General features: G+C 42.5%; 1 protein-coding gene across 3 annotated transcripts; it reads right to left on the bottom strand.

Annotated features, from left to right (window-relative positions):
• Positions 1 to 15,724: 15,724 nt before the first annotated feature.
• Positions 15,725 to 26,969, bottom strand: LOC122550545 (SLIT and NTRK-like protein 5). 3 transcript variants are annotated; one of them, XM_043691447.1, is made up of 2 exons: positions 25,383 to 26,969; positions 15,725 to 23,584 (listed from the first exon to the last, which is right to left on the bottom strand). In XM_043691447.1, exon 2 carries the CDS (start codon positions 23,538 to 23,540, stop codon positions 20,778 to 20,780), a length of 2,763 nt encoding a protein of 920 aa, XP_043547382.1. In that variant the 5' UTR covers positions 23,541 to 23,584; positions 25,383 to 26,969; the 3' UTR covers positions 15,725 to 20,777. The 3 variants fall into 3 exon arrangements, with proteins under 3 accessions (XP_043547382.1, XP_043547383.1, XP_043547381.1); XM_043691448.1 differs by lacking the exon at positions 25,383 to 26,969 and adding an exon at positions 24,420 to 24,643; XM_043691446.1 differs by lacking the exon at positions 25,383 to 26,969 and having other exon boundaries at positions 15,725 to 24,413.
• Between the last annotated feature and the right edge of the window lie 590 nt (positions 26,970 to 27,559).

The following is a 27,559-nucleotide window of genomic DNA, read 5'->3' as shown; positions in this document are numbered from 1 at the left end:
CGTGTCCAGCGGAGATTCACATGGATGATCCCTGGAATGGTAGGTCTAACATATGAGGAACGGCTGAGGATCCTGGGATTGTATTCATTGGAGTTTAGACGATTAAGGGGAGATCTAATAGAAACTTACAAGATAATACATGGCTTGGAAAGGGTGGACGCTAGGAAATTGTTTCCATTAGGCGAGGAGACTAGGACCCGTGGACACAGCCTTAGAATTAGAGGGGGTAAATTCAGAACAGAAATGTGGAGACATTTCTTCAGCCAGAGAGTGGTGGGCCTGTGGAATTCATTGCCACAGAGTGCAGTGGAGGCTGGAACGCTAAATGTCTTCAAGGCAGAAATTGATAAATACTTGATGTCACAAGGAATTAAGGGCTATGGGGAGAATGCAGGTAAGTGGAGTTGAAATGCCCATCAGCCATGATTGAATGGTGGAGTGGACTCGATGGGCTGAATGGCCTTACTTCCGCTCCTATGTCTTATGTCTTATGGTCTTATGCCTACTTAGAGACAGTTTAAACCCGGTTCAGGTATATAAATGCCCTGGCTGCAGTATTGGCAGCGGGATGGGAAGTTAAGTTTTGGAATGTGTAGTTGGCACCTTTAGGCAGGGGGTGAGTTCCCTATTCAGTGGCTTTGGTGCTTTATATGTTTGTTTGTTTTTGGTTTTTGTTGTATATAGTCGCTGATAGCTTTGTAGGTTTGTTAACTGCTGCGGTTTTAGTTTATGTAGTTTTTATGTTTGATGTATCTTGAAACACTAAAGCTTGGCGATTTGTAGTTTGATTTCCTCCTCTCTGGAATCTAAATGTTACTGCAGAAGGCTATGGCTATTGACTTGATTAAATGGTGTACCTGGAACATCAAGGGGAGTCTCTCACCAATTAAGAGGAAGAAGGTACTTTTGAGTCTTAGAAAGGAAAAGGTAGATATTGCTTTGTTACAGGAGACCCACTTGGATGATAGGGAGCATTTCAAATGACAGCAGAATGGCTTTGATCAGGTTGACTTTTCATCTTTTAATACCAGAAGTTGGGGAGTGGCTATGTTGGTTAGGAGGAATCTCCAATTTAAGTTACTAGAGCGTGTAAAAGGCACACATGGGAGGTTTGCAATTCTCAAAGCCTTGATAAATGGTGAAGAATATGATGTTTTAAATGTTTATTGCCCTCAGGCCCATCCCCTCAAATTTCTGATAGATGCATTCTCTAAATTGATCAGTCTCGAATCCCGGCATATCATTACACAGGAAGATTTTAACTGTCCCATGGATCCCACAGAAGAAAGGTTATCCAAAGTCCCCCATTAACCTTTGTACAAACTTAACAATTAGTGGATCTGTGTGTGGAGTTAGGGTTGGTGGACGCCAGGAGGCATCTCCAACCTATAGGCAGGGATTTTACATTTGTTCCAATCATGCAGATGTCACACCAGGGTTAATTTTCTTCTGAGCAACTCAGACTTGGTGGTATCTTGTATGATTGGGAATATTACCATCTCTGATCACGCTCCAATGTATCTGTTGGTTAAGATCAAGGACGTTACAGTGGGCCCAAGGCACTGGTGAATAGATCCATTTATCCTTAAGAATAATAAGTTTGTGGAGCACTCCTCTCGGGAATTTAGGGTGTTCCTAGACATTAACTCAGGCTCAATTAGTAGCCCGTCCATCCTTTGGGAAACTGCCAAAGCCTCTGCCAGGGGGTTAAGCAGCAGAACGGCAAACATCAATGTTTCCTTGAAGCATGGTTGAAGACAGCCTAGAAAGCTTACATTGAGAGGCCCTTGTTGACCAAACTGCAGAGGATTACAGCACTGTGGTCTGCATTTAATTCCATGCTCACGCAGACAGCAAAGAAGGAGCTTGCGTTCACAAAGCAAAGATGATATGATCATAGTGACAAGTCAGGTAAGTACCTAGTATAGCTCGCCAGGAAAAGGAGTGCCCCTCAAGCCATTGCATCGATTAGGGATGGATCTGGGAACCTAACATGTGATTCCAAAAAGATTAATGTGGCATTCCAGAGACTTTACTCTAAGTTATACCAATCTGACGGTTGTGAGGAGGGGCAGACCAAAATTGAGTCCTTTTTTAAGGTTCTGGAGCTCCCAGGCGTGACCCCCGAAAGAGTCTTTTCTTAATGCTCCCTTATCAGAGAAAGAGGTGCAGGACGCTGTGAAGCAGCTTCAGAGTGGAAAGGCACCCTGTCCTGATGGACTTCCCAGTGAATTATTTAAGGAATTTATAAACATATTGTCAGGCCCAATGCTCAACATGTTCAATGACTCATACAGTCATAATCGTCTCCCACTATCTCTAAGAGAAGCCAATATTTCACTTATTCTTAAAAAAAGGGAAGGCCCCAGAGGACTATGCTTCATACAGGCTCATTTCACTCTTGAATGTGGACTTCAAAATCCTCTCTAAGACTCTTGCATTAAGGCTGGAGTCTGTATTATCTTCTATTGTTAAAGAGGATCAGATGGGCTTCATAAATGGCTGCAGATCTTCCAATAGTGTTAAGACACTGCTTAATGTAATTCAAGCGTGTCAACAACAGTCAATATGGGGATTGTTAGTTTCTTTAGATACAGAGAAGGTATTTGACCAAGTTGAGTGGCCTTACCATTTTTATACTCTGGAGCGGTTTGGCTTGGGTGAAGCCTTTATAAGATGGGTAAAGGTTCTCTACATGACCCTCTTGACGCGACCATCACCAATAGGGTACGATCCAGCAATTTTAACATTTTTAGGGGCAGCCGGCAGGGCTGTCTCCTTCTGCTATTGCTTTTAACATTGGTAATTGAACTATTGGTGGAGGCCATTTGTAGGGATCCTAATATATCGGCTCCAGAAGTGGGGTCAAAATTACGTAAGATTTCATTGTATGCGGACGATGTCATTTTTTTGGTCAAATCCAGCAATTTTGGTTGCATCAGCATGTTTGGCAACTTTTCAGGGTACCAGATTAATTTTGCAAAATCAGAGGCTATACCTATGGGTGGTCTTACAAAGGTGCTAGGTCTTGAGGGCAAATATCGATTCCCATTTGATTGGTCACAAGTGAGGTTTGTGTATTTGGGCATATTCATCATTCCTGTTCTTGATTGGTTATTTAAAGCTAATTTTGTTCAATTACTCAACAAAATCAAACAAGACCTTCAAAGATGGGAGGCGCTTCCGGTCTCATGGTTAAGTTGAATACACTTATTGAGATGAATATTCTCCCCCATTTATTGTAACCTGCACAGATGCTCCCCCTGATTTTCAATATCCACTCCCCCACAGACTGGGGGAGTGGATCTCCCGGACATCAAAAAGTATCAACTCAGCTCGCTTTTATCTTACATGAGTGATTGGACTTGTGGGGACCCTCTTTTAATATGGTTAGTTTTCGAAACCTCTCAGGTAGGATCCCCTCTTACTAGCTTGCTGTTTTTGGACAAAATGGGGACAGTTAGGGAGTACTGCCATAACCCAGTAGTTATCAATATTGTAAAAGCAGGGAGGGAAATTCGACAGAGGGAAGGCAATATTGGCAAAACATCTTCTCTTACACCTATTGCGGGTATGCTGTGTTTTCAAACGGGGATGATAGATTCATGATTCAAACATTGGGCAGCAAGAGGTGTGTCTTGCATGGGCGATTTATTTGAGGGAGACACAATTATGTCCTTTGATGAGTTAGCACGGAAATATGAGCTATCTAACAGAGACCTCTTTTGTTTTTCTCAAGTTAGTGATTTTATTCAAAAAAAGACTACACTTTTGACTGATCCCTACAAATCTGACGTAGAGAGGAGGGTCATCAGTGCTGAGAGTATACTTTCTGTCAGCACTTTATATCATCAGTTGGCGGGGGGGGCACCCCCATCAGATGAGTTTGATTGGCTCTGTAGGGTGTAGGAGAGAGAGCTTGGTGTAGAGGTTTCCTCAGAGGCATGGGAAGATATTTGGGAAAATGCAAGAGAGATAGCAATCTGCAATAGGACCCATGCTTTACAGTTGAAGATTCTCCACAGGGTCCACTTGGCTCTGGATTGTTTGTCAAAATTTAAACTAGGACTATCTTCCACATGTCGCAAGTGCAAGGCCTGCACGAGCACTCTTACCCATTGCTTCTGGTCCTGTGGTAGGCTTCAAACATACTGAGCACTGTGGTGAGTGCAATGGAAGGGATTTTGGGTGAAAGGGAGGAGAAGGACCCAATCTCTCTTCTTCTTGGCCTGCTTAGTGTGTTCCCTGTAGTTGAGCATAAAAAAAAACTTTTCAACATCCTCACTTTCTGTGCAAGTAAGAATATCTTGTTAGATTGGGTGTCCGAAAATCCCCCGGGCCTTTTGGGTTGGCGCAAGATTGATATGGAGCATATCCCCTTGGATTTTCTCATAAGTATGGTACACCACAAAACTGAGAATTTCTATAAGACATGACAGCCCTTTTTGGAATACCTGGACACAGATTTGTCTGCCACACTAATAAGGGCCTTTATATAGCCGTAACGATTGTGCTTTATGAGTCCGATATCCAGAGAGGGGGAACTGTGAACATATGAATACGTGAAAACTAATGCTCTTGATATTCAAGAGTAAGTGTTTGGTTTGCTGAGCTATGTTATTATTATTTATTACTTTGTTGTTAGTTATTATTAATTTAATTAAGTAGTGAGTTGAAGTTTTTTATATGTATTTTTCTATACATATTTATACATTTGTACATGAGGGCGGTTTGGGTTTTTAGCATTTTTTGGTGTTCTTTCTTTGTATTGTTTTGAATTATATTGTTTTGTATTTATTGTAATATTAAAAAAATCTATTTTTCAATAAAAAATACATTAAAAAAAGAAAGGGACGAAATGCATTCACAATTTGAAGGTGTTGAACTCAATATTGAGCCCAGAAGGTTATAAGGTACCTAGTCTGAAGGTGAGATGTTGCTCCTCAGTTTTTTGCTGTGATTCACTGGAGCATTGCAGCATGCTGAGGACAGACAAGTAGGCTCGCCAGCAGGACACTATGATAAAATGACTGGCTACAGATAGGTCGGGGTCATGCTTGCACACAGGCCGGAGGTAATCTGCAAAGTGGTTACCCAGTCTGCATTTGGTTTCTACAATGTAGAGTAGGCCACATTGGGTGCAGTGAATATAATACACAAGATTGGAGGAGGTACAGGTGAAACGTTGCTTTACCTGGAAAGACTGTTTACTCCCTTGGATGTCGAGCAGGGAGGAGGTAAAGGGGCAGGTGTTGCACATTCTGCTGTTACATGGGAAGGTGCCATGGGAAGGTGTGGTGTTGGTGGTTAAAGAATGGGCTAGAATGTCCTGGAGAGAATAATTCCTGTGAAATGCGGACGGGGGAATGAATGGAAGTTGTGTTTGGTGTTGGTGTTCTGATGGAGTTATCTGAAATGGCAGACAATGATCTTTTGAATGCAGATGCTGGTGAAATGAAAAATGAGAACAAGTTGTGAGTGATGGAAAGGGGCAAGAGTGAAAGCACTGGTGATGGGTCAGATGCAGTTGATGGCCCTGTCAACCACATTGAGCGGGAAATCACATATATTTGGCAGAAGGAAGCCATGTTAGCAGAGTTGATTTGGAAGGCGACATCATCCAAACAGATATGACATCAGTAAAGGAACTGGGAGAATGGGATGGAATCCTTGTAACACATGGGGTGGGAAGAGCTGTAGTGAAGGTAGCTATGGGAGCGAGAGACTTTGTCATGGATGGCAATGGACAGTTCATTCCCCAAAATGGAGATGGTGAGATCAAGGAAAGGAAGCGAAGTGTTAGAAATGGATGAAATGAAAGTTATAGCTGAGTGGAAATTGGAGGCAAAATGAACAAATTTTTCAAAGTCTTGGCGGGAGCGTGAAGCATCACCAAAACAGTTGTCAATGTATAGAAAAATGAATTGTTGGGGGTGACCAGTGTAGGACCGGAACAAGGATTATTCTCATAAACAGGCAGGGCATAACTGGGACCCAGGCAGGTGCCCATAGCCACTCCTTTGACTTGGCAGAAGTGAGATGAATTAAAGAAAAAATGTTCAGTGAGAGAATAACTTTAGCCAAACAGAGAAGAGTGGCGGTGGATGGGAATTGTTTAGGTCTCTGGTCCAGAAAGAAGCCAAGAGCTCTCAGCCCATCCTGGTACGGGATAGAGGTGTAAAGGTATTGGACGTCCATGGCGAACAGAAGGCAGTTAGGGCCAGGGAAGTGGAAATTGTCAATATGGCCGAGGGCAACAGAGAAATCGCAGATATAGGGGAAGCAGGGTCTGGAGAGAGGATGAAGTCAAGGTAGGAGGAAGGAAGCTCAGTGGGGCAGGAACAGGCTGATAAGATAGGCCTACCAGGACAGTCTGCTTTGTGGATTTTGGGAAGGAGGTAGTAGCTGTTTGTCTGGGGTTGGCAGACTATAAGGTTGGAGGCAGTTGGGGGGAAGATCTCCAAAGGTAATGAGGTCAGTGACAGTACTAGCAACAATTGCTTGATGTTCAGATGTGGGGTCATGGTCCACAGGGAGGGAGGAAGAATTGTTTGAGAGTTGACAATGGGCCTCCGCAAGATAAGGATCAATGTGCCAGCCCAGAACAGCATCACCTTTGTCAGTCGGTTTGATAACAAAGTTAAGGTTGGTCTGAGAGAGCGAAGTGCGGCAATTTCAGAAAGGGACAGGTTAGAGTGAATGAGAGGAGCAAAGAAATTGAAATGGCTGATGTCACGCGACAGTTTTCAATGAAGCATTCAAGGGCAGGTAAGAGGCCAGAGGAAGGGGTCCAAGTGGAGGGTCAATATTAGAGATAGGTAAAAAAGTCAGTCGAATGGTGGGGTTGCAGAGGATTCTTGCCTGCAGAAGTGAGCATGATGACAGAGGCAGTGGAAAAACAGTTCAGCTTGATGATGAGCCTGAAATTCATTAATGTGGGGGTATAAGGGTATGAAGCTGAATTCTTTGTCAAGTACAATATGTTCAGGACCACTCCTTCCTCACCCCACCTCATTGTCTGGCAACCAGAACTGCAGCTGTGGCTTAACTAAGTTTATATACAGTTCTGTTATAAATTCCCTGCTCTTGTGTTCAATACTTTGACTAATAAAGGCAAATATCATTTATATGCCTTCTGAACCACTTATTCAGCTATCCTGTTGTGATCAGGATCTATGGACTTGTATACTAAGATCTGTCTGATTTTCTGTACTTCCTGGGGTCCAACCATTCAGTGTATACTCCTTTGTCTTGTTTGGCCTCCCAGAATGAATCATCTCACACATTTAAATACTAGACTTATAATCAACTAGGAGAAAGTGAGGTCTGCAGATGCTGGAGATCAGAGTCGAGAGTGTGTTACTGGAAAAGCACAGCAGGTCAGGTAGCATCTGAGGAGCAGGAGAATCAATGTTACAGGCTGGAGCCCTTCATCAGGAATGTCAATTCTCCTGCTCCTCAGATGCTGCCTGACCTGCTATGCTTTTCCAGCAAAACATTCTTGACTTAGACTGACAATGTCAACTCTGCTTCTTTCTCCACAGATGCTGCCAAACCTGCAGAGTTTCTCCAACACTTTGCTTTTATTATGTAGGAAGGAGAGATGAAGTGAATTATTTTGTTTTTCTCCTTCCCAGTCTGTAATCTTATGTTCCCTTAGTTTTTATTTTTCTTCTCCCTTTTGAAATAGGTTGAGGTCTGTACCCCACAAACCCTGATTGTGAAATCTAGTTTTTAAATGACCCACTACAAAACTCTTCTTATCGTTAAAGAAAAGTATGGCTCATTTGTGCATTCAAAATTGGGAGATTATTGTCACAACACCCCCAAACATATAAGGAAGAAAGAAAAGAAGTTACAATTGGGAATAATTAGTTCATGTGATTTTTGATTGAGTCCGAGGAAGTCCCTAATCAATGAAACTTCTTTTCTGTGGACTTATCCTGCAGAATCCTATGTTATTCAACAGACAGAACAAATTCAAAAGGGTATCAGTGAAATTAAAGTGACTCATTGGTGGGATGACTTCTGGGCCTAGGGCTCAAACATGCAGATACACCAATGGATACATCTCCCATCACGCTTGGCTGCATTGCTTATCCTGTTTACTTTGATTTACTTCACTGTCCTCACAGTTAAATTTATCTGCTTGAAAAAGGGAGCCAAGGAATTAATGAACCGTAATGTATCGTGAAAGGATTATGTAAATTGTTGCGTGGTATAAATTTTACACTGTCCAAGTGCTGCTAATCCCAAAACAGGCTTGAGGGTGAACCAACATATGTAAATAAAGACTGATTCTCAATTTCTATATTAAGATATTTTACATATGGCACTGCTGAGCTTATTGCATAAGGAAGATAGTGTGTAGGGTATTATTGTCTATATTCAATGGGGAGGCCAAAGACTCGGGGAATTAGGCTATCCATCTGAGACTTGATAGGTCCCTGCACAGGAGCATGGTCTGTACTAGGGATCTCATTTTCACTAGATTGGCCATTCTAAACTAATCCACAGCTGGAAATCGGGCCTGACAGAAAATTGTCCAAACTGTAAACAAGAGCCAGCAGTGATTGGCTGCAGAGAACAGTGGAAACCAAGGTCAACAAGGTTATAAAGGTTCAGGGGGAACCAGCTACAACAAGACCAGGTGTTGTGGATTGGAGAAGTATTGAACAGACTTTCCAGTACCTTGACTTCCAGCCAGTTCCTGGATGATTCGAACCTTGCTCATGAGCCGGTTGGCCAATGGTCACAGAACATTCTGAAAGACCCAGGGTGATGGAGATAAAAACACTCATCTCGAAGACATCTCCATAGTGAAGATTGATATCCACTCATGCCAGAAGACCATGCAGCAACCAAAGAGGACACAGGATAAGATCTGCCCTGACCTGCAATACATACCTTCATGATAGAAAGACAGCCCTATGTCAGAGAGGAAGGGGGTTCCAGTGACCCAAATCAAACACATGGATCATTTTGGTTAATTTTGTTTCTCAGAGAGATAGAGCCAGATAAAGAGTAAATATTTTATGAATAAACTGGTCAAAGTGTCTAAAGCACAGACCACGAGGTAATTTGATTATGTGATGTTTATTGAGGGATAAAGATTGACCACAAACTTGGGGACAGATTTTCTCCTTTTCTCCAGAAGACTGTGGTGATACTTATGTCTTTATATTCATCTTAGAGGATAGGCAGAACCTTAATTGGTTCAACATATCATCTGAAAGACAGCAATGCCACACTCCTTCAATATGTCTTCAGAGCGTCAGTCTTGACTTTCATACTCAGATCCTCAAGTTGGATTTAAATTCAGAATCTTATTACATGGCAACAATAACAGCCAACTGAACCCTAGTGATGCTCAATTAATTGGAGGAAATGTCTAGCCATCCAATACTGCATGTTGGATGAACTGTGTGACAGCAGTTGAGAGATGTTGTGGTGAGGTACAGTTTAGTGCTTTCAATGTGGAACCTAAAGTTGTGTTCAGTTGATGTGACTGTGAAGCTGCTTATAGATGAGAAATGAGAAAGGGCTAAGAATGGATCTAAGTGGGGGTGGTGGGTGGGTCTCCAGAACTAACCGTATGGGAGGACTAAGTGAAACCATTGCACATAATTCCTTAACAATGACTAATAGCTAGTAACTGAACAAGATGAAAGGTAGCCAAGGATTGCATAGTCACCATGTCAGAGCAGAGTGGTAATAATTCACCAGCACTTTCTGGAGATTGACATTTCACTGTGCATTTCTTCTTCCTCAATAGTTACTCATTGATTTGTGCATTGCTAACAGTGTGTAGCAGGACCTAGGCACCAGCTGGAATTTTTCATGGGAATGTGGGTCTGGGTAAAAAGTCAGGGTGAGCCCAAGTCTACAGGCCAGGAGGCCCAATAACAGATTTTTTTGGTGATCTGGGTGTTATATGACTTAGTTTGTGGCTTCTGCCTCCATCTCAGAGAAAAGAATGACTCCAAGGGATGCCAGACAATCAGATGGTCAATTGTTCTTTTATCCTAGAAGTGCCGCCTAACCAGTGCTGGTATAACAATATTCTACCCTGAAGAACAATGATGGAGGCCACGTTATATGCTGAGTCATTGTGTTTTCATCATAGCTTGTAAAGAATGTCCAAGTGAGGGGTTCAGGATACTGCACTCACAAGGCTGAGTTGGGGTAATTGGGGTAGTGATTGCTGTTGGGGGAAGTGATCACCATTGGGAACAATGTCTACTTGGTGGCTTTCTCATCCCTGTACGCATTGCTCAATGCATCCATTGTCACAGCTGGTTATTATTTTGCCTCCATTGGCTAAAGGAAAAGGCAGGCTCTGATACCTACCCCTATGTGCAATAACAGAGTATTGCTGCAATGTTAGGTGGAAACTTGAAATTCTCTCTTTGATACTAAATTGCACTTTTCAAGATTCACATGGATTTTTTCTTCGTTAGGTCAGCGGAGCAAGGGATAAGGAACAAATAAAAAAATTAGGAAAGGATCGGCCCAGATCTGACTGAATGATGGAACAGGTCTGTAGGGATAAATGATCTTCTGTTCCCATGTGGACAAATGGAGTACACAGTTTGACTGAAGATTTGATGATGGAAGGGTTGCCAGCAGACTCTGTTGTTAGTTCATTGCTGGTCACTCAGTTATCCATGTTAATGTCCAATAACAACCTGGGATAATGCACCATTATTCTTTGACCTAATTTTAGTGAATGCACATTCATTAAATAGAATTAAAATACAAAAACTATTCTGTGGAACACAGAAATACTAGAATGGATGTGTCACAACAAGCTGACAGTTGAGGAAACAGTAAAAGATAGAACAGGTGTTGAGATGTCAGTGGCAGTTTTGGAGGTGAAAACTGGCTAGCTGAAACTAGCATGCCCACTACAATTCTCAATCAAATTTATCATTTGTGTAATCCCTCCTTAATATCCAGCAAGGCAGTGTATACAGATTTTACCAAAACAAATATTGGAAAATTGCAAAAATGCAATTAAAATTCTGCAGAAACAGACAAAAACATACTTTCAGGATTATGACATAACAATTGGAAAACTTGTTTTCTGACATGTTCAAATCTTGTAAGTATTAATAACAGAACTTTGTTGTCAATAAATAGACATTCAGTGTATCACAATACCTCTCTTTAAGAGAAAAATGTAATTTGTCTCTCATCATTTTACAAAGATTTGTACTATATTCCATCCTTCAAAACATTTGTACCTAAGCCTGAAAGGTTTCTCATGAGTATGCCCAGTTGCACATCAATAATATATCCAAGTAACGAGAACATTAAATAATACATTGGCTGAAAAATAAAATTTGGTTTACACAGAACAATGTTAACTCAGTTTAGGTTTACTTGATAAATGTAAAATTAAAAGTTTATAGTGTGTAGAAAATAACATAGCAGTATCTGAGTCATATTTCACTTAAATCATACAATTTGCAGGTACATTTCCAGGAGAGAGCCCAGGGTAGCTGTGCTTCAGATGTGGATCCTGTGATGAATGAGAGCTGAAAATGTGTTGCTGGAAAAGCACAACAGGTCAGGCAGCATCTAAGGAGCAGGAGAATCGACGTTTCGGGCATGAGCCCTTCTTTGATCCTTGCCTATTTTTTTTATTTGTTCCTTATCCCCTACTCTGCTGACCTAACGAAGAAAAAAATCCTTGTGAATCTTGAAAAGTGCATTTTAGTATCAAAGAGAAAATTTCAAATTTCCACCTAACATTGCAGCAATACTCTGTTATTGCACATAGGGGTAGGCATCAGAGCCTGCCTTTTCCTTTAGCCAATGGAGGCAAAATAATAACCAGCTCTTTGGATGCTGCCTGACCTGCTGTGCTTTTCCAGCAACACATTTTCAGCTCTGATCTCTAGCATCTGCAGTCCTCACTTTCTCCTGTGGTGAACCACTTTGTTTATTTGATGAGCTTGGGTAGGAACATAGGGTTGTTTTGGTGGAGCACATTGTCTGGCTAACAGACAATTGGAGAACTTTCAATGTTGAAGATGGTTATACATTATATCATATGGGAAGAAAATGCAGTGCTGAGAATGAACAGGAAATAAAATATGTAGAAATAAAATTGAGACATGTTAAAACAGGTAAAACGTACAATAAATATGAGCAAAATGATCTAATCAAAAGGGATTCTACAAAATTGATAAATGTAATATTGGCCAATCAGTTTTAACTCAATGGAAATAAGCATTACTCATTGTGCTTTAAAGCTGTGATCCATTTTATTACACTACATTTTTCAAGTGAAATTATCTCAATTGCTTCAATTTCAGAAGTCAGCTTTGGCTAAATGGATTGCAAGAACCACTCTGAGTTTTCAGGTTGTGGGTTCAACTTCCACTGTACTAATTAGAATGTCTATGTCATGCTGACATTCAGTGCTGGGGAAATGTTGCCGGTTTAGGAGTGTCAGTGAAAATGAAGTCCCGACTGCCTTCTCATAAGTTTCCATGACGCTATTTTGGAAAGAAAAATCATGGGAGTTATTCTTGATGTCCTAAGCAATATTTATTGAAGTCAATGCCAATAAAACCAAGTTATCATCTCATTATGATGTTTACATTTGTGGGAACTTGTGAGTAAATTGACTGGTGTGTTTCCTGCATTGCAAGTGATAACCCTTCAAAACAGTATATTTTTGCAAATAAAATATGTAATCTTATCTTGAATTCATGAAGAGTGCTGTATAAATACAAGTCTTATTTTCTCTTTAACTGTAACAAGCTTATGATCAGCATTATTTATTCAGATTGTGAACCCCAGTAGTAAAATTCATTCAATGTCATTGGTTTGCAATGTAAAGAGAAAAGAAGGGGAAATACAAGTATTGTACACTTAATTTAAATACTAGAACCTGGAGAGCCAGGCTTGAGCATGGGTTGGTACTTGTGAATTTTGTTCATTTCGTATTACTAATGCATCAAAGATGACATTGCAATAGTTCTATTTTTATTATGTCTATTATAAATCGTATGATTTCCACGTTAACCCGTAAGACTAATGTGTCTTGCTGTTTGGAACCATGTTTTTGATTCCTTATAATATGCACGTTTCCTCCAGAAAACCATTGTATTCATAGAAACCTATGATGTAGAAGGAGCCAATCAGTCTTTCACAAATATGCTGGATCTTTGATACATCAGCAGGGCATTTCTTTATACTAATCTGGGTGAATAACATTTCCAATAAGTTTCACATTCTCATCCACACTTCTGTTGCTAAGGGGAATTTCTAAATCTTTTTGTATCCAAGCAGTCTGACTTTCACTATTAAACAACAGCTGCTTTCTGATTTCTACTGTACAGATTTCTGAAATTTCATTGCTTTCTCATATTCCAATGCAGTTTTTATGTATCCGGATGAGTTATACAAAGTCTGAATATCTTGCAGCATTTCAATGACTGACAAATGCACATGAGATTTCACATGTAGCCTTCTCCAACAGGCCAAAATTATAGATTATATATTATACTGGTGCAAGTCATAGGGGAAAAAAAGCTCAATTTTTATTCTTACCTAAATATGTGTGTGAACTGTTTACAGGCAACAATTGTCAGTGTGCTACTTTAAAAATGCATTACCCTGTATAAAATAAATGGGTTAAGGATTCCGTTAAAATTGTGCGCACAAGTAGATCTGAACCAATGAGCTAAAAATAATGCACAGAGAAATGTCAAATTGATAACAGACCAAAAAATTACAATTAAGATGAAGTCAAAGAGCTGTGAGGATGCTGTAAAGATTCGCTGTGAATGTGAACAGATCAGCAAACTGCATGTAGACTAAATTGTTATGTTTAAGTCAATTAAACTGGTATTATTCCCATTCAAAAATAACATTTTCAGGGGTCATTTCAATAACACTAATGAAACTGAAATACTGAGAGCAAAGTCCAGCTACTTTAATTTGGTACTTAAGGTTTGCAAATTGAAAACAAAAACTAAAAGTTTCCTTAAATTGTCATTTTGTTTTCCTTAACAAGATACATTGGAATTATTTCTTCTGTTGAATAATTCTATTTAGCTAGGTTGAAATAGCAATGAGTGTTTTTGCTGATCTGACTTTCCTGTTACAAAGAAAAAAATATGGATAGGGCTCAAATGTTCTCTAACTGAAGAATAATTAAATAAGTGTGTCAGGGATTATGTTGTGATATTGTGCGCAATGGTGTGCAGAATGTTTTTTTTTAATTGCCATACAATAGCTGAGCATTTGGGGAAAAAAGTGGCAGGACAAGACAGACAGCATTGATTTCCAAAATCATGTTTGACAGATCTACTGAGTTTCTTCAAGAATATCGAGTAAAGTGGATGAGAGGTAGTCAAGAACATGTTTTATTGTACTTTCAGAAGGCTTTCAACAAAGTTTTACATGAGATTAATGAGCAATATTAAAGTGCAAAGGGTTGGAGGTGGTGTATTGAGATGAATAGAAAGCTGGTTTGCAGATAGGAAAGAAAGAGGAAAAACAAAGAAAACAGGCAGCGAATAGTAGGGTACCACAAGGATCAGTGTTAGGACCCCAACTCTTGCTAAAATATATCAGTGATTTGGAACAGGGAACTCAATGTAATATCTTTAAATTTGCAGATGACACAAAGCTGTGTTGGTGATGAGTTGTGGGGAAAATACAAATTATTTGCTGTGATTTGGGTAAACTAAATGAATTTGCAAATGCATGGTGTGTGCTGTACGATGTGGATACATGTGAGGTTATCCACTCTGATAGCAAAAAAAACCCCAGGAAAATAGCTTATTAACGGAATGGCTATATCTGAGAGCACAAAATGTGCAATGAAACCTGGGCTTTGAACTGGTTACTGGAGGTAAATATGCAGATGCAGCACGTGGTAAAGAAGCAAAATTAAATTTTGCCATCATAGCCAAAGAATTCAAGTGCGAGAGCAGTGATATCATGCTGCAATTATACAGGGCCTGAGTGGGACCATATCTGGAATATTGTGCACAGTTTTGGTTTCCTTATCAGAAGAAAAATGTTCTTGCTATAGAGGGAAAACAGCTATGATTTACCAGACTGATTTCTGGAACAGTAGAACTGATGAATGAGGAGAGGTTGAATCAGTTAGTATTGCTGCAGTTTGTAAGAACTAAGGGAGATCGCATGAATTGGATAAATTTTTAAAGGACTAGGCAGTGTAGATGCAGAAAATTCCTAATGATGGAGGTTAGTCCTCAATCAGGGATCACAGTTCAAGTACACCAGGTAAATGATTTAAGACTGGGATAAGGAGACATTTCTCCACCCAGAGAGTAGTTAGCCTATGGAATTTGCTACCACAGAACAGTCAAGAACAAAACATTGTATGATTTCAAGAAGTTTGATATAGCACTTGGGACTAAAGGATTAGAGTAGTGAGTTGGATCACAATGAATGTGGAAGCATGATCAAATGGTTGGTTAGCCTACCCATGCTCCTATTTTCTATGTTTCATATTCCAGGGGGATGACAGGAGTCTTTGTGATTCACAGGAATGTTTGTATCACTTTGTGTGATGGCTCGAATGTATGTATTGAATTTCCAATCCCTATAGAGCCAAGTGTTGTTTTACTTTTACCTTGCAGACCACTAAAAAAAAATTGGATTGAAAAGAAAACACCAAAGTCAGGAAACTCCCTAGGTAATTAATAAAACAATAAATCATATGTCAATTTAATTTGCTGTAAATTAATGTCAGGTTTTCTCTTTAATCATAAAAATGTAGCAGACTAATATAATATATATTCTTTTTAAAATAAGACACAACAAATCATAAGCATGTCACGGAAACAGTCAACTATTCTACAAATCAGTCCTGAGCACAGGTTCGCTTGAGTTGCTTTGTTGCCATAATTCACTCAATAATTTTAACTTTTCAAAGATAAAACTATAGTTATTATATTCAATACAATACAATAAAACAATAAAAGATTGTTTTACTCCTCCTGAGCACAAAATAAATTATTTATTTAAAACAAATCTTAATTACCTTCTTCCTATTCTGTTTGTAATTATCCATCAACAACTTTTGTAGCAATACTGTAGTACGGATCTGCTTATGAATTTATTGTTAATACCTTGTGACTTTGTGTTGCAGTATATGATACTTGAACACTGACACAGCAAACCAGTTTCTGCAGGGACCAGCAGAAATTCAGGTGATGTCACAAAACTGAATCTTATGGGAATCAATAGTAATTGTAGTGCATTGAGAGCCTTTCAAATTTAAACAAACAATTCATTTTTAGTGAAACATTATTTATAGGGATGTACAATGTAAAAAAAAGTAATACTCTATCAGAGAACACCTCAAAATCAGAGGTGTTCATTCCATCTTTTGTGCAGCATGTTTAATTTACACCTTCAGCTATTAACTTTACAACTGACTTATTTCTTCAATGCTATTTTAAGGTGCCTTCTCTGAAGTGGCTAATAACCAGCATAAATGGATGATAATGTTTACCTGGATTCATGTGAAATAGTATTGAGATGAACATCTAACAAGATCCATTTCTCTGTACTCCATATATTATGTATTTTGAGCATGATTCTCACATTTTGGGTCACATATTCAAAGTTTTAGTCACACTCCGATTGCATTAAAAATTAAGATTTCATCTAAATTTTCTGTTGATGAAAAGATAAAATAAATAAATACTGCATAAATCAATATAAGTATTCTTTCATCCTAATGAGAAAGTGTCAGATTGTACTGTTGAGCACCATTTTGTTTTTTACTTCATTCACACTTGTGTAAAAATTCACTACACAAAACTTCAGTATCCCAGACAAAAAAAAATCTACCAAGGATTTTAAATCTTATCAGTCAGTGGTTTAAAAATAATTATCAAATTTAAAATTTTTGTAGGAAGACAATTTGAATGCTTGTCTGTTTCTATATTTGTAAATTACAGTTTAATATTCCAGGGACTTTGTTGTTGAAATAATTTGGATTGGTAAGGTTTGTAGATAGGAGGCGTGCTACTTTATCAATTATAACTAAATGAACATAATGCATTTCTTTGAACATTTACTTGATGTAATTTGGTAAGTTGTAATAGATGTTATTTAATCTTATGCAATAATTTGATCAATCATTGCTCAAAAATACGTCACTGCAACTTAGATTTTCTGAAATTATATATGAGTTCAAACAATAAACTTCCCAAACCATCACTTAATAAATAGAAATTATGATGATTTTAACCATCCAAGTAGTCACAGTTTTATTACCTTGAAGTGGCCATACCTTGCTGAAAAAGTAAAAATCTTTCTTAGACATACCATTATTAATAGACAAATTTGGCAGGACAATCAAGACATGAAGAGATAGTTCATGAATTGTGAATCTCCAGAATTAGTTACTTGATTTTTGCCACTCTGCACTTTCTTCCCATAAAAGGCATCTCTTTTTTATCCTTCCATTAATTTTAATAATGCGTTAAGTTTGCACAATACTTAGGAAAACATTAGGGCTTAAAATTAACAGCATACAATACAAATATTTTAATCAAATAAAACTAATAATGCAGTGCCGATTAATATGGTTCAGAACTGCAATAATTTAAACTGCTGAGCCTCTTTACTGCATGTAATAAAGTTAGCAAATATTTTGCACATTTTAAATGTAAATACCTGCACACTTTCTTTTTTTCCAATCCAATCTTGCTTTCTTATCTTTTCAATTTCCAAACCTGATTTGTTTCTAATTTATCCTTATTTTCTATTTTTCCTGTTCTTCTCTCTCAAGCCTTAAACCTGCTTTATTAGTGAGTTTTAACGATGGTCCTATTACTCACCCAGGTCCCAGCTATCCTGATGCTGTCACCCATTGTTATCAGCTTTTACTGGCAACAAGCTCCAACGCAAAAAAAGCGTTTTAACTCTCAAGTGAAAAAAAAAGCATCTAAACAATAATGATGCCCTATTCCAGCAAGATTTGGCCATTGTACTTTAAATGGATTATTTTTAACGTATTTATGAAGAATACAAATAATTACTTCGCTCATAAAAACTAGATAGATATGAGATTGGATTTGACTTGGAATTCAAAGAGTTAAGCATTGTTTCTTTTTTTCTGGGAACAATAATTCAACAGCTAACTCAATCTGAGTTATATACATATTTGGTTTATGCATGAACACTTCAATGAATGGCACTGGCATAACTATCTCAAGCTGCATTGAATTAAATAATGAAGATTGTCCAAAATCTTTTCCCTTTTAACAAATTTGCATGGTGATAAACTAATCTCAATAACCCAGTCAGTCAGGATGTATTTTGTTGTACCATGCAGTTTAAATCAGCAATGGAGAAAATTAGACAGCGGTGTATGAAATAAACTTAGTGCATGTGGCATACAGTGGCAACATCTTCAGCAAGGAAAGGAGAAAGACTGGATTTCCTTTATTGGTATGCTGCTGCATTACACTTGGGCCAAGCAAAGAAGATAGAATGCATCTGATAATCTACACTCCAACTGTCTTTTCCCAGATATGCCTGCCTACCTTAACATGTATGCACTATGAGAAAAAAACAAAATGAAAATGGGTACATTCATGATAAGTAACAGTATATTCCCACTATACTTATAATGCACTGTTAAATTCCACAAAACTAGAACCAGCCCCATCTTAATACTGGCCATGATGGTTACATATTACAAGAAGCAAGAGTGAAAAGGGTTTACTGAGTCTTCAGTATAATGTAATCAGGTGAAAATAGTAAAGATGGTGCTTTCTAATTTGCTATAATAATGAAAATATGTCCACAAGTTAAAATCCTTTGGGAAATCAGTATAACTTTTGATAGTACCAATTTGTATTTTACATCAAAACTTCCAGAAAATCCAATGTAATTAAATTAAATTACTTAACAGGTTTCAGAGGGCAATGCATCAATTTTTGTTCTGTGACAATTAGATCTGAATTATGTTTGCAGTACCACAGAAAAGTATTGCATCATAAAATAAATCTACAATGTTCCACAATAAAGACCTACAGTAGAAAATCATGTCTGGATGGTTTCCTTCACATTACCTAATGAACTAAATCGTCTTACTGATATGTTTGTGTGAAAATAATGATAAATGCTGGTAAAAAAAAAACACTTTACAGCAGTATTTAAAAAACCTTTTTGGAGTTTACAAATTATTTAAATGAATACTGTGTAGGGAAGAAGGCCTGGCCATTTGAACACTTATAAATCCCTTGACATGTGAAAACATGACTTTATTTAGGAACCAATTAATGTGAAAAAAATTACTAATTTAATATTGACCTTCTCATGTATATATGTTAATTATAGTATTAGAGGATGTGGTACAAATATCATATTTAACAATTTAAGGGTTTGGATTTAAAATACTGCTGATGATTGCTGTGGAGACCTCTACTGGGGATGCTAATGCAGTCTTGTAGAGTCAAATTTCCAGGTCTACCTCTGGATGCTTCTTTAACTAGAATTCCTTCATCAACAGATCACTTTAACCCTTAACTTAAGATTACTAAGCTTGCTGCTGGCTCATATTGAAAATCCAGTTTGACAAATAAATACAATTCCATGTCAACAAATATTTAAAATGACAACAGTAAATCCAATTAAAATGCTGCTTCCTGACAAGAGATTCTCACTGCACTGTCATCTCTCTTTATTTGGCTTTAATGTGTAGCCAATGCAAAGCAATCTGCCATTGTTTTGAAGTTCAACTGCCTGTTATAATTTAATTTTTGTTAAAACTATATATGGTCTTTAAAAAAGTCACACCAATAGCCAGTTTTAACACCTGGTGGTGTAATATAACTACCCCGTTCAGTTTTTTTTACAAGGGTACAGACATTACATACAGATTTGTACAATCCAACAGATAGCCCTGCGTGGCCCCAGTGCACACACTCAATTGTGCAATTCTGAGATGAATATTAAAGACCTCAGGTTTCTTTCTAATTTAAAAGTGCAGAATGCATACAAAGACATCCACTTTAAGAATAAGAGCTTCATACTAAAATTAGGGATGTGCTAGCCTCGTGAAGTTCAATGAAGGACCATTTTGACTAATTATAAAGACAGCTGAAGCTAGAACCAAATCCAAATTGTGCACTGACATCACCTATGACACACTTTGATCCACTCATCAGGTATGTTGAGTCATGTTGCAAAACTGCAAAAATGAACTGGAGCATTTTTGTACAACATGCGATATTTCTGATGTCATCTAGGAATAAGCAAAATATTTTGGTTGGAGAGGTAACTACCAGGTGATTTTTTTGTGTATGTGACTATAAAGTATTGTATCGGTCTACTTTGTAACTAAAATACCTGGCTTGTTGTACACATGAAGAAACTGCAATTTACTAACACAATGTGATGCTAATTTAGTTAAGTAATTTTTTTTTTTAAAAACTGCTTCCAGATGGGCAAGTTAATGTAAGAAAGACTGTAAGGTTCCCGTCTGGGGCAATGAAACCCAATACGTTTACTTATGCCTATTGTCAGTATATCACGAGGAAAATCTTCAGTTTAGGGTCCTCTGATCCTAGCAAACTCCAGTGTTTCAATGGTGCCGTGAGTTGCGGTGCACACCCCTGGCTGAAATCTCCTTTCAAGGTGATTATCTGGTGGCCAAGACACTTTCTCCTCAAACAAGTATGTGAAATGAAAAGGAAACAATAAAAATAAAACCGAATTTCAGATAATTAGAAATAAATACTGTATATAAACAACTCTGTGGCTTAGAACTGACTGCACGTTGTCTGTTTTTCGAGAACTTCGAGGTAGTCCGGCTCGATGTGAAGCTTTGCTTTCAGTTCCAGGTAATCATTTCTAATTTGCTCGGCATATACATTACTGGGTGCCCCGTAGAGCACCGTCTCCCTCATCCTCTCCGGATGCAAATACTGGCGTCTAACTTCATAGTTCGGTGAGTAATTATAGTTTGGTGGGCTACTAAATTTATATTCAACACTGTTGCCAGTGGGCGATTGTTTGCCCGGCTCTAAGATGCCACGGTAGAAATGGTCCATGTCTTGAACTGGGGAGACCTGCTCGTGGGGCTCGATGGTGCTGATGCTGTACGAGGGGCTCCTCAACTGGTTCTCTCGCTCGTCCTCCACCGGGTTTCGGTAGGTGACCTTGAGCTCGTGTAGGTCCCTGTAATCGTCCACCGAGTTGCCCTCGCGGGACCTGTAGATGGGGTTCTTGCACATGTGGCCCAGAGGGTGGGGTATGTACTCGTAGACGTGCCCGGCGGGGCTCTTGGCTTTGGGCGCCGGGCCGTGGCTGTAGACGCTGTACTGCAGGTTGAAGGAGCTCACGTCCGAGTTGTTGGTGCTGGTGCGCTCGCTCTGCGCCCGCTTGCGCCGCTTCATCACCACCACGAAGAGGCCGGCCGCCACGAACACCGACGCCAGGAAGACCAGCAGCAGGCTGAGGATGAGCACCGACAGGGGCACCACCGAGCCCCCGTCCGCCGGGAACGGGGTGGCCGCGCCGGCCGTGGCGAGGGGCCGAGCGGCCGCCCCCGGCGGGGCGGGCTGCGGCAGCGACGGCGTCGAGAGCGCCACCTCGTCCGAGTGGTCCGGGCAGATGAGGTCGGCGCGCAGCGAGGCCAGGTCGTGGCCGGCCAAGTGCTTGGGGGAGTGGCAGGCGAGGCGGCGCACCAGGGCGCCGGGGCCCAGGCGCTCCAGCCAGCGCTTCATGCCCAGCAGCGGGCAGCCGCACTCCCAGGGGTTCTCGTCCAGCTCGATCTGGATCAGGGAGGCGAGCTGCTCCAGGAGGCCGGCCACCGGCAGCGAGGCGAAGCGGTTGCCCCGCAGGCTGAGCCGGGTCAGGTTGAGCCCGGCGAACAGGCGGGGCGGCAGGGCCCTCAGCAGGTTGTGGTGCAGGAAGAGCAGCTGCAGGCCGGGCGCCGGGGACAGGGTGCCGGGCCCGAGCCGCCGCAGCGCGTTGTACTCCAGGTAGAGGTAGCGCAGGCTGCGCAGCCCGCGGAAGGTGCCCGCGCCCAGCGCCTCCAGGCAGTTGCCGTTCAGGTAGAGGCGCCGCAGCTGGGTCAGGTTGGCGAACGCGCCGTCCTGCACCGCCGCGATCCGGTTGTGGCCCAGGTGCAGCAGCTCGAGGCCGGCCGCCTCGTCGAAGTCGCCGCGGCGCACCGCCGCCAGCCGGTTGCCGCTCAGGTACAGCTTGCGGGGGTTGTAGGGCCTGGGCTGCAGCTCGGAGAGCCGCTCGATCCGCCGCTCCTGGCAGTTCACGTTGAGGCCGAGCTCGGAGATCTGCAGCTGGCAGCTGCACTGCCGGGGGCACACCAGGGGCACCGGCGGCTTGGTCTGGTAGGCGAAGATGGGGCCGTAAGGGTAGCCCTGCCCCTCCTCCCCCCCGTCCCCGTCCCCGTCCACCTTGAGGGACGGGCTGCGGGAGGTGGTCACCCTAACCCGGGACGAGGGCGCCTTGGGCAGGCGGGTGCCTTTGGCCTGGGACCTGGAGGGGGACGAGGTGACGGGGGTGGGGTGGTGGTGCTGGGCTGTGGCCGCGGGCGGGGGGACCGGGCTGCTGCTGCTGCTGCTGTGGAAGTACCCCCGGGTGCTCAGGGCAGGCGGAGGCGGCCTCCAGTCCGAGTCCAGGCCCACCCCGGCGGCGGCGGCGGCAGCGGCGGGGACGGGGGCCGGGGCGCGGCGCGGGCACAGCTCCTGGCGGGAGACCTCGCCCAGGTCGCGGCCGTGCAGGCGGAACGGGGTCTCGCAGACCACCTCGCCGACCAGCGCCGTGTACGAGATGCTCTCCAGCCAGGCCTTGAGCGCCAGCAGCGGGCAGCCGCACTCCCAGGGGTTGTCCTCCAGCTGCAGCTCGGCCAGGCCGCCCAGGTGCTCCAGGAGGCCGGCGTGAGGCAGCGACCGGAGCCGGTTGCCCCTCAGGTCCAGGTGGGTGAGGGGGACGTGGCGGAAGAGGTCGGCGGGCAGGCCGGCCAGCAGGTTGTCGTTGAGGATGAGCACCTGCAGGCGGGGCAGCCGGTCCAGGGTGTCGCCCTCCAGCCGCCGGAGGTAGTTGTAGTCCAGCTGCAGGTACTCGAGGCGCTCCAGGCCGGCGAAGGCGTCCCTCCGCAGGCCCTCCAGCCGGTTGTTGTTGAGGTGCAGGCGCCGGGTGGCGTGCAAGCCGCGGAAGGCGCCTGCCTCGATCTCCTCGATCCGGTTGCCGCCCAGGTGGAGCACGGCGGCGCCGCTGAAGTTGAGGAACTCGTCGGTCTGCAGGCGGCTCAGCAGGTTGCCGCTCAGGAACAGGTGGTAGACGGGCCAGCGGGGCGGGCTGAGCTGCAGCACGCTGACGATCCGGCTGTCCTCGCAGCCCAGCACCAACACGCCGTCCTTCTCCTGGCAGGAGCACAGGCTCTCGCACGCCTCGCCGTAGCTCTCGGGGGCGGCTCCGCCGGCCACCGCCTCCAGCCGCCACCACCAGCCGCCCACCAACGAAGCCAAGGCGACGGCCCGCGTTAGCCACACGGACATCTCGGCGGGGCTCCCGGTGCTCACTCCCAGCCGCGGCTGCTCACCTTCGACAAGACAGAGAGAGAAAGAAAGCAAAGTGTGAATACTTGCCATCGTGAACCATCGACGACCATCACCACAAACATATATAACAACGCACAGAGCACCCGCTCACACACAGTCCCCCCACCCCATCCAATTTGAAATGGGGTGGGCGGGCAATGCACTCAAATTGCTATCGCATCCCCGCCCCTTCCCCAATAAGATTGAGGTCATCCAAAGTTTAAAGAAAACGACATTCCCCGATGATGACTCCCAGGATCTCTGATTGCTTCTCCGGTGCAAGTTCCTCGCAGGCTGTAACTGGGCAGAGAGAGAGACGTACTGCACTGTGCCGCCTGGCTAAAGGCAAAGCTAGGAGGCTCCTCCGAGTTGAGATAGGAAGTTGCATTTTAGTGTGAGCGTCACTTATCACCCACTGCGTTAACGTCACTCCAGCATCAACATGCATTTGACCACATTTCAAATCTATTCCTTGATGAGATGAGCCAGGAGCCCCCGATTCAAAAGAAATCACGGCCATTTTCAAAAGCATCTTTGTGTTTTGGAAAATAATATAATACCAGCGCTGACCAAACGCACACATTCTCTCTGCAGCTAATTCCAGATCAACTGTTCTCTTCCAAAACCCCTCTTGCCCAACAAGGAGGGGGACAAAAGGCTTCAGAAGCGATTGAGCGCTCTGACAGAGCAATGCGGCTCATAGGCTTCACTTCAAGCACAGTAAAGTGATTCGGGAAATAACAATTATAATAGACAGGCTACAAATGGCTTTATTGTTTTTCGCTCAATTCGGACAGAATGCTGGTCTCCCCACCCTCACCCCACGAACCAACTTACCCCTTGTCCCCAAACACTAGCGGCTTTGAAGGAGAGCTCGACATATTCTGTCATATCTGACTTCCATTCGGAATTTGGCAAAATGCAAACCCTGATGCAAGTCGCTAGATTACAACATTTGTAATTAGATAAAGCCAGTCACCAATGTGCCAGCGTAGGAAATGCTGGTCAGATTCGGCGGTAACTGTCGCAGCCCTTCATCCTTCCGGGTAAAAAGATACATTCAAGTTGATTAAAGGCAAACAAATGATCTACGTCAGTGATTTAATACCCAAATTTCATTTCGCTCGAACAAATCCGATTTCCTGGCGCTTTTTGTTTTCATTCAGGCACTGCATCACTCCGCAATAAAAAAAAAGGAGATGCATATTTCGACCCACTAATGCTGGAAATCACTTCATCCTGACCGCGATTTGTGTGTCCCCACTGTGCAACTCCAGGCTGTCCAATACACAAGGTGCAACGTTTAAGCACAACACTTCAACACAATTATTATTTCCAGTCGGAATCCCCTTCGCATTATGGAGGTGTGAGGACGCTGTTCCCCCCAACCCCCCATTTTAATTTCCCTTTACCTTATTCTGATCTCTGCGATATCTGCTGGGGTACTTTGATCAACCTTCTTCCCAGGCCCCCACCCAAAAGAAAAAGTTTTACTATTTAATCAAACATACTAACGGGAAATATAGCAAGAAACACGAAACTTCACGCATTTGATCTCAACACTGATTAAAACAATGCCCAGCGCAATTTACTTTTCCGGATTCTCATATATGTCTCATTTTAGTATCAAAGGAGGTTTTGTTTTAACATTGTTTTTGCTCAGCGCTCAATACTTCTGACTACTGCATCTGGCACACATACACACAACACATTAAACCCGCTTACTTCAGCACCAAGACACAGCGGTGGCCGATTTAGATCCCCGTACATTCAGTTCTAATGAAATTAGGATTCACCTACCCAGCTCGTCTCCTGAAATCTCACAACATTGCAGGGGTTCGGAGGGTGGGGGTCCGTTTCCGGCCGCGATCCGAGTGGAACTGGCGCTTTTGGAAGGTGATTAGTAATCCTTCCAAGTGGCTGTTGTTTAGGGGTAATCGCGGTCGCACTCGAGATAGAGAGATTTTGTGGACGAGCTCCTGCTCACGACGTTCGCTGCGCGACCGCCCGCCGAACGGACGGACGGACGCTCCACTTCTCCCCCACTTGCACTTCCACCAACTTTAGCAGACAGTGAACAAGACAAGCCGGGTCGGCAGCAGCCCCTCCGCCCGGTCCCCAGCCCCTTGCTCACAGAAGCACATCCTCTGGTTTACCACCGCTGCAGCCCACACTCCCCCACCACAGTCCAAAAGCAGCAGCAGCACCACTCCTCCGCCAGCCCGACTATGTTACAAGATGCCTCGCAGTCACCGACTGTAGAATATGGCTGGAGCGAACTCGTCCGTCTCTTGGCTTTTTGCCTTAAAGAGGAAAGTCGGATGTGGAAGCCGGGAAGCGTGGCCGTCTGGAGAAATTCACCGCGGTGTCAACCTCGAATCCATTCGAGCCCCGGGGAATGCGGAAGGACTTTCGCTGTGGGTCCTCTCTCCTTGTCGACTTTCCCTTTCCATTTATCCATTGCCTTGGGACCATTATTACCGTGCTGTCAACAGTCAGGTTAATCCAAGCTATTAGTTGGCAGGGGAGGTCGGAAAAACGAAATCTTCAGTTTCAAATGGCCATTCAGTGAAATGAAACACAAAATCGAGTAGCACGTAGTATGTCTGGAAAATGCACCCGAGTCTTTTGCGAGTTTCGGACAGCGCTCTTCCTCCGATTATTTTTTTTCTCTGAACGCTGTAATTTCTATTCATTCCACCAAGGCCGATCCAGTCCATATTTTTTAAGAGGGTGATAAATCAGCGCTAACAAACCATTTGTAGGAGCGTCAGTATTTACTGTACTCAGCGTGGTTGTTTGTCATTCTAGCCATTTCCCAAACAGCAGGCAAATACGCAGCGGGGGTGAACAGCGCACACACACACAGACACACACAGAGAGAAATGAACTGATTGTAGCTGATGGCCAATAGATGGCAGTGCAGGGTGACAGAAATAAAGAAGGACACAAAACTCCACAACTACAGTATTTGACTTTGCTGACGTTCCGACAGGAGGAACCTTAAAAAATCTGGATTCAGGGATGGTCACCGCTCAGGGTCCTATTTCCCACTGAGTTTTAGTTTCTTTATTTTGAAACACAGGCGGTAATAACTTCTCACCGTGCGCAAAAGTTATCGTACTTACGGCGGCCAGAAATGTGAGTTGAAAAGTTGACACAGTGATAACTATCACGCAAACGCACAGCGAGCTATAATATCCTGTGCAGTCCTCTGTAACTTTGTGATCCTGTATCCACCTCACACCTCCAATTCTGGTCTTTGTGTACATTGCCTCTTTTCGTGGATCCCCGCTGGATGGCGGTGCCTCAGCTGTTAAGGACCTGACTCACACAGACCCTTCTTTCCTCTCTTTTCTACGTGCCAACATTTGATCATCTGCCCTAATATCTCTTTACGTGTTTGTATGGGTGTCAAATTTTACTCGATAATTTTCCTGTGAAATTCCTCGGACTGTTTTACTACAGTCAAAGCATTGCAGAAAACGAGGTTGCGGTTGATGTGTTATCACTATAATCCAATCGTCATTTTATGTTTGTTCAATGTCTGCAGTGGTGGAGCAGGCCGCAGGATGTGGACTGACATTGAGAATTGAGTTTATGCTGTTATTATTTTCATTTGCATCATGTCTGTACCACGTTGTTGAGATGTGCATGTCCACTCTATCTGTTAGCATTATAGTGCATTTTAGAAATGAAGCAACGAGTAACAAAGATATAAACAAAATTGTCTATGATAAATGTAGTGCTGACTCCATTGAACACCATGCAAGTCATGCGTAGGGAATAAGGACTCCTAGCTGCTGGCATTTCATAGACAAAGAGGACATGACATGTAAATTTGATAAATTTGGTTCAGTTTCATCTGGAAACCCTAGTGTGGAATACATAGAAAAATAAACCAATTTTAAAATTTATAAACATTATTGTTTTAACAGATAGTTTCTCCTTAAGACTATTTCAAATCCTTTTGCTGT

The sequence above is a fragment of the Chiloscyllium plagiosum genome, chromosome 6 (assembly GCF_004010195.1).
Source record: "Chiloscyllium plagiosum isolate BGI_BamShark_2017 chromosome 6, ASM401019v2, whole genome shotgun sequence".
NCBI lineage: Eukaryota > Metazoa > Chordata > Chondrichthyes > Orectolobiformes > Hemiscylliidae > Chiloscyllium > Chiloscyllium plagiosum.
Note: the sequence above shows the minus strand (reverse complement) of the source record. Positions and strands in the feature narration are given on the sequence as shown.